Source organism: Argentina anserina, chromosome 4, assembly GCF_933775445.1.
Source record: "Argentina anserina chromosome 4, drPotAnse1.1, whole genome shotgun sequence".
Classification (NCBI taxonomy): Eukaryota; Viridiplantae; Streptophyta; class Magnoliopsida; order Rosales; family Rosaceae; genus Argentina; species Argentina anserina.
Window position 1 is genome coordinate 11,965,795 of NC_065875.1, and position 12,376 is coordinate 11,978,170.

General features: G+C 36.4%; 1 protein-coding gene and 1 long non-coding RNA gene across 2 annotated transcripts; one reads left to right on the forward strand and one right to left on the reverse strand.

Annotated features, from left to right (window-relative positions):
• The first annotated feature begins 232 nt into the window (after window positions 1-232).
• LOC126792976 (coatomer subunit beta-1) lies at window positions 233-5,915 on the forward strand. The gene is made up of 5 exons (XM_050519506.1): window positions 233-346; window positions 980-3,039; window positions 3,459-3,968; window positions 4,438-4,523; window positions 5,006-5,915. The coding sequence occupies exons 2-5, from the start codon at window positions 994-996 to the stop codon at window positions 5,208-5,210; spliced, it is 2,847 nt and encodes a 948-aa protein (XP_050375463.1). The 5' UTR covers window positions 233-346; window positions 980-993; the 3' UTR covers window positions 5,211-5,915.
• A 1,561-nt stretch (window positions 5,916-7,476) lies between these two features.
• On the reverse strand, window positions 7,477-9,655 carry LOC126791667 (uncharacterized). The gene is made up of 4 exons (XR_007671839.1): window positions 9,547-9,655; window positions 8,304-8,417; window positions 8,105-8,152; window positions 7,477-7,984 (listed from the first exon to the last, which is right to left on the reverse strand). It is a non-coding gene; the product is annotated as an uncharacterized LOC126791667 (long non-coding RNA).
• Window positions 9,656-12,376: the final 2,721 nt, after the last annotated feature.

Below are 12,376 nucleotides of genomic sequence, written 5' to 3' on the forward strand. Positions count from 1 at the left end.
CGGAACATTTTTTTTTTTGATAAATATACTTATATACCGGAACATGTTTATGCGCATAACGAAATGTCCAAAATCTATATATCAATTGAGTATTCGGATCCGGGTAGCCCGATCCGAATGCCGGCCCAGATCCGAACCCGATACCCCTGTGCTCCTCCCTCTCTCCCAGTTTTTCTTAATTAATACGTTACAACTATTATTTGTGTACGAAGCTAATCAATATATTAGATCTGATTTCTCTGCTCTCTCTCTCTCTGCCCATTACACAGATCTTAGAAGCTTCTTCATTTTCCGATTCGGATCTTCAACCCTTGCGCTTGATCTTCTCTCCGCAACCTGTGCTTTGGTTAGTTCACACTGATCTGTAATTCGTTGTTAAAACTTTTGATCTGGCTTGATAGAATCCGAATTCTGTTTGTGATCATTGTGCTTATGAAAATTGAATCCGATGCTTGACGGTGAATGTAGTATCAGATCGGCCATGTACATTTTGATATGTTAATCGCTAAGCCGAGTTTGATTTAGGAGTTTAATTTGCATCTGATTTGTGTGATTCCTAGTTTTCAATTTCAAGGTGCTTTGTTCGTTTCGGGGTTTAGAATTGTAAGTTAGGGTGGCTGTGACTATAGTCAACTCGTTGTTGACTAAAAATATGCAAGCTTTGTTGGAGTATGAACTCACACTTACATATTGAATGTGAAATAATTCCGTAGAATTTTGCATCGGCATCTGGCTTTGATGATCTTATTTGTTTGTTTAGGTTCCATTTTAGAGTTTTTGGTGCAGTTCATGAGCCGATAAAGTTGAATGTGGGAATCTTATCTGTGATTATGATGTGTCCTGTATGTTATGTTGTCCTTCATAACCTCAGTGACACGATGAATTATATGCGTATTGGTCAATCATGGTTTACTCGTGATGTTCGAAGTAGGAATATACAAATTGATACGAACCTTTATTTATTTTTTATTTTTTGCAGAAAGCAATTGAGAGATGGAGAAATCTTGTAGTCTGCTTGTTCATTTTGATAAAGGAACTCCCGCAATTGCAAATGAGATCAGGGAGGCTCTTGAAGGCAATGATGTAGAGGAAAAGGTAGATGCAATGAAGAAGGCAATTATGCTTTTGCTGAATGGTGAAACATTGCCTCAGCTTTTTATCACTATTGTGAGATATGTGTTGCCATCCGAGGACCACACTGTCCAGAAACTACTGCTTTTATATTTGGAGATAATTGAGAAAACTGATGCAAAGGGTAGAGTCTTACCTGAAATGATTTTGATTTGCCAAAATTTGAGGAACAATCTACAGCATCCTAATGAGTATATTCGTGGTGTAACTTTGAGATTTCTTTGTCGGTTGAATGAGACCGAGATAATTGAGCCGTTAATCCCTTCTATATTGCAAAATTTGGAGCACAGGCACCCTTATATAAGGAGATATGCTATATTAGCTATCATGTCCATATACAAGCTACCACAGGGTGAGCAAATTTTGGTTGATGCGCCTGAAATGATCGAGAAGCTTCTTTCAACAGAGCAGGATCCATCTGCCAAGCGGAATGCGTTTCTCATGCTCTTCACTTGTGCCCAGGAGCGTGCAGTTAATTATCTTTTGACCAATGTTGAGAAGATTTCTGAATGGGGTGAATTGCTGCAGATGATAGTGTTAGACCTGATACGGAAAGTGTGCAGGACAAATCGTGGAGAGAAGGGGAGGTACATTAAGATCATTATATCCTTACTGAATGTGCCCTCAAGTGCAGTTGTTTATGAATGTGCTGGGACACTTGTTTCCTTGTCTTATGCCCCTACTGCTATCAGAGCTGCTGCTAACACCTACTGTCAGCTTCTTCTTTCTCAGAGTGACAACAATGTGAAGCTTATTGTTCTTGATCGGCTAAATGAGCTAAAGTCTACTCATAGAGAAGTTATGGCTGATATGTTTATGGACATTCTCAGGGCACTTTCTAGTCCAAATCTTGACGTCCGCAGGAAGACTCTAGACATTGTTCTTGAGCTGGTTACTAACCAGAACATAAATGAGGTTGTTCTTACTTTGAAAAAGGAAGTTGTTAAGACTCAAAGTGGAGAGCTAGAGAAGAATGGTGAATACAGGCAGATGCTTATTCAGGCCATTCATTCTTGTGCAGTAAAGTTCCCAGAAGTTGCGGGTACAGTGGTGCATTTGTTGATGGACTTCTTGGGAGACAGTAATGTTGCTTCAGCTATTGATGTGATTGTGTTTGTTCGTGAGATAATTGAAACCAATTCGAACCTAAGGGTATCTATAATAACAAGGCTATTGGACACATTTTACCAAATCCGAGCATCACATGTTTGTGTTTGTGCTCTTTGGATTATTGGAGAATTCTGCCTATCACTTTCTGAAGTTGAAAATGGACTTGCGACAATTAAACAGTGTCTTGGAGAATTGCCTTTTTACTCCCTCTCTGAAGAAGAAGAAGGTAATGATTCTTCAAAGAAGGTTCAGCAAGTAAACTCTATGACCGTGTCTTCTAAAAGACCAGCTATTCTTTCTGATGGGACTTATGCCACACAGAGTGCTGCATCTGAAACTGCTTTCTCCCCACCTACCCTTGTTCAAGGATCCTTAACATCTGGGAACTTGAGATCCCTGCTTCTCACTGGTGACTATTTTCTTGGGGCTGTTGTTGCTTGCACACTGACCAAGCTGGTTCTGAGATTGGAAGAGGTCCAGCAGTCTAAGGTGGAAGTGCATAAAGCATCTACACAAGCACTGTTGATTATTGTCTCTATGCTGCAATTAGGCCAATCTCCAGTCCTTCCACATCCAATTGACAATGATTCATATGATAGGGTTGTTCTCTGCATACGATTGCTATGCAATCCTAGTGAGGATATAAAGACAATATGGCTGCAATCTTGTCGTCAAAGTTTTGTTAGTATGCTCACAGAAAAACGATTACGGGAAACAGAGGAAATTAGAGCAATGGCTCAGATTTCTAATGCACAGCCGGATGACCTTATTGACTTCTACCATCTAAAGAGCAGGAAGGTAAGACTTCTGCATTTATTTAACTAAAGTACTTTTATAATTTACCAGTTTCTATGCTCCATAGTCCATACAAGCTCTGGTATACTCGGCTACCTTTTGTGGTTGCTTGTCTTTTTGTTTACTACTTGATTTGTACACAATTCAAATTGTATTATGTGAGCACGCGTTTTCCTTATTAGTTTTCTGCTGGGCCAATATTCGTTGAGCAATATCGCGTGCATGTAATTGTAACATTTTGTCTAAATTTTCTACATGTACCAGCTTTCTTGACAATCTATTGTCAGATTTGTGAGTTTTGAACAACTTTGTCTTTTTATGAGCATCTACTTTCTAATGTTTGCAATAACTAATTTTTATAGTATTGCTTGTATGATAGATAAATTATGTAATTTAACTTTCTCTGTACATCTAAATTGAAGGGTATGAGCCAACTGGAGCTTGAAGATGAGGTCCAAGATGATTTGAAACGTGCTACAGGAGAGTTCATCAAGGAAGGAGATGCAGCAAACAAGCTCAGCCGAATTCTTCAGCTCACTGGATTTAGCGACTCTGTGTATGCCGAAGCGTATGTGACTGTTCATCATTATGATATTGTCCTTGATGTTACAGTCATCAACCGAACCAAGGAGACCTTACAAAATTTGTGCTTGGAATTGGCAACTATGGGTGATCTTAAACTTGTTGAGCGGCCACAGAATTATACTCTGGCTCCTGAATCTAGTAAAAAGATAAAAGCCAATATCAAGGTGTCCTCAACTGAGACCGGAGTCATTTTTGGAAACATTGTCTATGAAACCTCAAATGTGCATGAGCGAACAGTTATTGTCCTCAATGATATTCATATTGACATTATGGATTACATATCTCCCGCTGTTTGTAGCGATGGAGCTTTCAGAACCATGTGGGCAGAATTCGAGTGGGAGAACAAGGTATATATTCTGGCATTACAATGATTTTTATGATTACTCTTTACTACTAAATATCGGGACCTTACCAGTGGTACAGTTATCGTCTTATTAAATTCTCAGTTATATTATTTTTGTGTTTGGTACCTTTTCTGCTTTCATTGCTTTATTTGCATTTTCGCCCTTTATAAACAATCTATATCTTTGTTGTTATGTATTAATTATCCAACAACTCCATATGTTTTGTCAAAGTTTTCTGATTTGATTATAGTGGAATCATGGTAAAAATGATATCTTTTGATCTTTTAATTGTAGTTTGTAGTGAAACCATGTTTTTGAAAGATCATCTTTAGGATAAAGATCAATTATGTAGCAACTTTGTCTAGTTTGTTTGTATAATCAATGACCTCAATATGTAGTCTGGTTTAGCAACCATTTTCTTTTGGACATGACTGCCACTTTTGAATATTGATGAGGAAGTTATCCATTTCAGGTTGCTGTCAACACGGTAATTCAAGACGAGAAGAAATTTCTTGACCATATTATGAAATCAACTAACATGAAGTGCCTCACTGCACCGTAAGTCATCTTTTCTGCTGGTTACAACCACCTTACTAAATTTCAAAGCCCGTGAAAAGTATGTTTGTATTGTTTAAGATTTTACAATCTCAACTCGGTTTGGAACACTAAGCTTCAATGTAAAATATATATATATATAGGGTTATTTTTTGAATAAGATAGAGGACATAAATTAATGGAATTTGTTTTATGTTAGAATTGCATTTGAGGTTCATTGCTTTATGCTGGGCTGACGGTGTGTGGGGCTTTTTGAATCCGTTCTTCTGTCAAATTGATGATTTTGTCATGGTTTATATAGAGATAATTAGATAAATAATGAGGACTATTTAGTCCTTTTCTGAACTGCACATTGCAAAAAACTTACTGTACATTACATCTTTATAGCTTACCTGATGAAAATCCATGCATTGTGTTAAAGCATAATTAATTACTTTATTCTTCATATTTGGCTTTTAATCTTTGTCTTTGTGATTGAGTTCCAGATCGGCGTTGGATGGTGAGTGTGGATTCCTGGCAGCTAATTTGTATGCAAAGAGTGTGTTTGGAGAGGATGCCTTGGTGAATGTGAGCGTCGAAAAGCAAGTGGATGGAAAGCTTAGTGGGTACATCCGGATAAGGAGCAAGACTCAGGGAATCGCCCTCAGTTTGGGCGATAAGATTACTCTCAAGCAGAAGGGAGGCATTTAAAAAGATATCTCATTGAATCATACTATACCTGGTACTCTTCTATCTAAATCAAACTAGAGAGAAAATAGCAACTTATTCTGCAAGTCATGTTTTGATGATGGTCTGAACTCGTCCCCCCTCGTGACCCCGTGCAACTCTTGTTCCTTTTTGCTCTCTGTTGGTATGCCATAGGCAGCTATTTCCGCAAGTATTAGAAATATAAGAAATTATTGGCAGCAAAGATTACACTTCAAGATTAAAGAATTTTAGTGAGCAAAGATTTTGTTGTTAAATATTAGAAAGTCATTTATGTTTATTGGCAGCAAGAAGTTGCTAGAGCCATTGATAGCTTATGGTTCTATTAAGATGAGATTTTAATGACATTCTTTCATTAAATTCAAGAAGTGTAATTTTCACTTTGATCCTTGTTCAGTTGTTCTGAATACATGGACTTTGTGGAATCCATTATGGTACTTTGTGAAATTAATATACATTCAACATGTCATGTTGGTGGGATCTCTCCGGGCACCTACTATTGTGTTCGTCCAAGTATCAAGTCAGGTCAAACTTATATTTTGCAAGCTGAAGCTTTGCTTTAAGGGCAGGTCTTGTCGCGTCTTCCTTACATGGCCATTTAGACTTGAAGGTTGAAGGAGATTCCAAGATTTTAATTGACTGTATCAATGGTATATCACTGTTCCTTGGAGGATTCGCACTCTAGTAAGAGACTAGCAATGTTGCCCGCGCTTTGCTGCGGGTTGTGAACAGTTTAACTGCTGCAGGTTGTGAACACATTTTAAACTCCATTTGTTCAATCAAATTATGAGATTTCAAGACTTTATGCTTGGCCAAATACATGGTTTTATATCTGGGTTCCTATATCTATAAAGCCATGTAACAAAGATCAACAACTAACTTGTAACCAAAAAAAAAAAAAAGATCAACAACTAACTATGCCTAAAAGGAAGCAGACATTGGTGCTTTGTCAATATGAGTAATTTTATAACCAACAGAATTAGGGATTGCTGGTTGTCAAGTTGAGCTTCAATACTGCAAGTGTTCTATTAAACTGCAATCTGAAGAAGAAGAAAAAAAATAAGTAGAGCACAATCACCGCATCACTTAGTTAAAGGTGGTTGCTGGTAGGATGCAATGAAGGCAAAGAATTATGCTAATAGCCGCATCACATCGTGAAATATGATCAATGAAGCAACACGATTTAGAACTATGAACTACCAATTTGAAACAATTGAGGAAATAAATGATACCACCTCAATCCCTACTTGCTACCTACTGGTTCCTGCTCTCGGTATTTCTGATCTTGATCTCTAGTCTACTAAAGATACCGGGTAGAGAGGGAGAAGGGAGCTTGATTCTAATCAAGAAGAGCAAAACCTAATAGTGATCTACCAATATCTTCCAAAAACTTGGTAGTGTTGTAGGATTTGTAGCAAATCTAGTGAAACTCTTATTAATAACTACGAGACATTTTACCACCTTAATTTCATATATTTTTTGAAAAAAAATCACCAACTCAATAAACCCCCAAATTCAGCATACACAAAACTGAATCCATATCGATCCATCATTTGCAGAAATTGGATAGGAGGAAAGCGAGAAAGAAAAAACCTTGCCGAACTCATTAACCATCGGAAAAAAAGAAAAACATCTTGAGAGAACGAACAACCACTTCCTCTCGTTTGTGCTCTCCATTTGTTAGTCCGTTTTGTGACGTTTGAAGAAGCCTCTAGAAGTTGTTTTGGTGTGGTACATCAGAACACGCGCCACCTGGCGAAAAGGCCAAATGCGTCATTTCTCAAACCCGTGGCAGCCAAGCAATAACGCAAAACGACGGGGGCATCCTCATGAAGCCCTTATGAACAGTGGATCAACAAATAATATATAGTATATATCAAGATTTTGGCTACTCAATTTTGGTCAATAGAATTTTGGCATGTTCGGAGAGAAGCAAATTTCGGCTGTGTTTGGTGCAGCTGAGCTTATAAAAAAAGTTGGCTTATGCTGATTTTTAAAAATAAGTGGCTGATAAGTAAAGTAGCTGACTCATGCTATATATATAGTTAGTGTAATATCTTGTAATTATATTGCTATATATATATATTCAGATAGTTTACAAACTTGTATTGATCATATTCCTATCCAGAATGAAGAATATATGAATACAAATATGATATTCTCTTTTCAACTTTCATATCAGACCAGATGTACAAACAATTGCTAATAATTTATATTACGAAAAAAAGGCAATGAATAATGAATGATATTGATTCAAGATTAGTATATATTTTTCAATACATATATGTGAATATATATCTAGACAATAATTGTCTTTAAGTTTTTATATGAATGAAGGCTTTATGATAAGTGAGATCACATTACTCCAAACCTATCCAGAACTACTTCATACCGAGTACTACTATTTAGTACATAATAGATTAATAGGACATCAAGTTAGGTTTTCATTGCTATCCCTAACTAACAAAGGGATGTTCTCATTCTCCACGCATGCCATATACTGTGCACACACTAAAGCTTGTATTCACTCACTCATTCAAGCGAGTCTTTCCCAAGTGATGCACCAATTGATAATCCTGGTGTATATTCACAACGATCATGTAACTGTGTTATCATTATCATCAACCATATATCATACTATGTAAATATATGTATTATGGCCTTGAACTTAGCTCTTAAAACATTTTCAGAAGGGAGTAGCTCTGTAGTTGTTACAGCTCATCGCTTTCTTTCTGCAGACTTCTCTGGAGTAGACAAAGCTGGATCAAAACTACAAAGTTAGTTACCACATTGTGTTCTAGCATTGTGCTCCCATTTGCTGTATTTGTTTCATTTGGTGAATTGAGGAACATGATTATTGCTGTATATCGAATACGTACCTTTCACATATATCCTTCATTTGAATATATATACCTTTCACATACATCCTACATGAATATGTATTAATGTACTTTCATTATATATCCTTTATGGATTTAAAAATCTAAAAATTCTAAAAACACAGGTTTAAACTCATGCACAAAACTTACTAACATACTGAAGCAACTATTGAATCGTATTTCTTAAAAGCATAAGCACCTCATATCAATTGTCAAGCTTGGAGTTCAAAAAATCCAATGAGAATCTGGTGTCCAAATTCATAGGGGACCCCTTCAACAAATTGAGGGAATAAGGATCAATTCATTGTTGCACCTTCATGTATTTAGTAAAGAAAAGATCAATTTTGTCAGTTAAGACGAACAAAGACAAAACACACACTAACATAAAAGAGAATCCAAACATGTCCTTCGTAAATTTCAGTAAGAATTCAAAGAATGTGTTCCAAAATCTTGTTCTCCTTCCTCAGTAAGAATTCAAACATTTTTCAAACAACATGCTCTTAGTAAAGTTCAGTAAGAATTCAAACAATGTGTTCCAAAATCTTGTTCTCCTTCCTCAGTAAGAATTCAAACATTTTTCAAACAACATGCTCTTATTTCCCAATCTCCCTCTCTAACAGACTTGGACAAATATTCAACAACTCTCAATTTCATATAAACAAAGTTTGCAGCTAATCAAGAAAGCAATTATGCTCAACCATGAACTTTAGTAAGAATAAGAAATTAATGGATTATATCTAATCCCATTCTATAACAAGAACCATAATTGATTGCAAAATAAAATAGCAACAGAAACCAGACCAGAGGTATAAAAGAGTGCTCCACCACCATACTGAGGCCTAAATGCTGATTACAAATATGAATAGCAATGAACACAATGATTCTATCAATTGTTAGGATGGAGAGAATCATGCTAGATAGTAGTGTCATACTTAATTAGCAGTGTTGTGCTAACATATATCATCATATTAGCAACAAAATGTAAAAGACAGTAGGCTTCTTTGACACAATTAAGGAAGTTTGAAACCTCATCATAAACAAAAAAAGTCCCCCTTCCCACGCATCCAATTTTCTTATTTGGAGCAATTGAACCCAAATAAGATACATATCATGAATCAGACATTCGTTGATTATCTGGCATGAGCTAATAAACAAACCCTTCTAGCCCGAATCACAAGTCACCCATACCAGTCTACACATCCGCATACTTTGGAATTAAATTACATGCCAATTACCAATTCCTATCCAGTAGCAGTTGGGTATGAATTTACTTTATATAAAAATGACCCAAAATCTCATATGAATTGAATTCATTAACCAAGAGAAATAAGAAGGAATCGCTTCAACACCTACTGATCCAAGATGAGCCATTCAGTGGTGGAACTACCATGGAAATCAAGTAAGAAATTTACATATTTATGACTGAGAAGAACACAACTTACCACAAAATCAAGAGTCCTCCGCCTTAGCTTGCATCCCTCTCTTTCAATCCACGGTTTTGATTCGACGTATCTCCGAAGCACAGAAGCAGAATTGAAGAGAAGACGCAAATGAAGATCAATGTTTTTAACAGTTATATTGGGTCGTAATTATATTCAATCTGAGGGTAATGGTATTTTAAAAAATTCATTAATTCGCTACAGTAACACGCGATAGAAGAAGCAGCAACTAGCTTTTAAAAGCAGGGTGGGAGTAGTTTTGGCTTTTGGCCTTAAAAAAACTATAACTTGTTAGAAAAACCGCGTGTTTTACATTTACCAAACACTATCAGAGGCTGCACTTATAAGCGCCCGAGCCGAAAAGCTCCACCAAACGCAGCCTTCATTGCCGATGTTTTGGCTTATATAGGACATCAAGTGGGTGTTAATAGCTAGATTACTACTTTTCTCACTCTTGTAGCTAAGGCACCTTCCTTTGATTTTTCATTTGTAGGTTATTCGGGTTCTCCCTGTAATTTCACTTTCATGTATCACAAAAGAAACGGGTGCCAAATAAAAATAAATGTAGCCTTAAAGTTTAAACGACTTATACATCAAGAAGTTAGCTAGTTCTAAATTTCAAACTACTGTATAAGTCTATGAGCCGGTATGCTCTTGTTCCATCATCAAGACACCTGTAACAATTACTTAATATGTACCCTCTCATTAAACAAAACGAAAGTCGAGTTATGGCCAAATAAATTTGCGCTAGCTCAAATGAAGTGTTCATGTTATAATAATTATTGTTACGTAATACAAATAGTATTATGATGAAATTGATGGTATTTGTCAATTTCACATATGTCTCCTAGTCGAATTAGGAAACTTGGTTTGGTAAGGTTGTTTACTGCATATATTTAAGTTTCAGCATTGATATCTCTTAATCAGTTTGTGCTGTTTTTGGAATCATTCTAGTATGACTTTTTATCATGCCATATATATATATATATATATCAGAGATATTGGATTGTCTGATCCATGTTTTATGGCTTTGAATGAGATCTAAACTGAAATGGTTTTTCTGACTATATATACAGCATTGCTGTAACTGATGCATGGAGAGAATTGAGAATATATTCTTGGTATACAGGTCTGATAGTGCAAGATGTCTGCATCCATATCAACTGAATACTATAATGAGAATTAGTATAATTCTTCTCTTCAATCTTAGATTGAGAATAACCTGTGTATTTATCTCATTGAGATCAACTGGTTTATGCAGGTGCATTTGGTACTTTCTACAGCAAGGAGTTGCTGACCTTGGAATGAGATTTAGAATATAATTATGTGAATCAAGTTAGTCTTGTTGGCTTATAAAGAGATCTCTTGGGAGACTCTACTTGAGGAAGATTATTGTAAACCTCATTCTTAGTGAAAGTTTTGTGTGGACTACGTTAAAGTCCCGCAGTGGTTTTTTACCAAGAGTTTTGGTTTCCACTGTAGTGAACAAATATTGTCTGTGTGTGATTGTTTTTGTGTGATTGCCTACTATTCTTACTCTCCTATACTTTTATTTGGTACCGGAGCAGGTCGCTAAACGTAACTAGAGAGATCAGGGAGATGGAGAGAATTTATGTCAACACTCCTCCACCATTCGATGGAATTGGTTATGAGGATTGGAAATTGATGATGCAAGCGTTTATTAGTGCACAGGATAGCAAGTCCTGGCGATGTATCGTAGTAGGCTGGTATCCACCGTTAGAGGAAGATGCAAAGGCTAAAGCTGGAGCAGATTCTTCTGATGGTGGTGACTCTAAATCAAAATAGAAACAAAGCCTCAAAGACTTCTCCAAATGGACTCCAGAGGAAATTGCATACAACGAGGCTGAAAACAAAGCTAAGAATGCTCTATATCATGCACTGTCCAAAGATGAACGTCAGCAAATCAAGCATTGTACAAATTCAAAAGAGGTGTGGGATGCGTTGCAGACAAATTATGAAGGTAATAAGAAGGTTAAAAAACATAAATTGCAATTATTACTAAAGGAATTTGAAAATTTGCAGATGAAAGACGATGAAACGATCAATCAATACCACAAAAGGGTGATCACCATTACTGGAGCCATTCGTTCATTAAGCGTTCGAAAAACTATTCCTGAGGATGAAATTGTTCTGAAGGTTCTAAGGTCACTTCCTTCGAGGTTTGAGACGAAAGCCATCCAATCTCAGATGCGTATGATCTTGATGAGTATACTCTGGTGGAGTTGATTGGAAACCTTAGAATCTATGAAGCTGACCTAATGGTAAAAGATCAGAAGAAGGTATAGACTGTTGCTTTCAAAGTTACAAAAAAAGGTAGTGCCTTCTGAAACTCAAGATCTCACTACAGCTGAGTTTGCTTTGATGACTAAAGAATTTAAAAAAAATTTAAATAGCAAAAAGAGTTCTAGAAATAAAAACAAATGGTCTGACAATAAACTTGATAAGACTAATGGTGCTTCCTCCTCACTAAAGAAAAATCATATTAAAACACAAGAATGTGGTGGAATAGGCCATATTGTTGTTAACTGTGGAAACAAGAAGCAAAAGGATGAAGAGAAGAAAGCTTTTAAATCGTCATGGAGCGATGATGATGAGGAAGAACAGAATGTAGCTTTCATTGGCTCTGTCAGGTATGGTGATAGCACCAGTGATGAATTATCTGATGATGAAGACGAAGAAGTGGTAAACAAGTATACTAAGTTATATAATGCCCCAGTATTTATGGTTAATAAAGCAAATGCTCTTGAATAACAGGTTGAACAGCTGAAAGTTGAGCGTACCGATATGGAGAAGCAATTCAAAGCATCGCAGA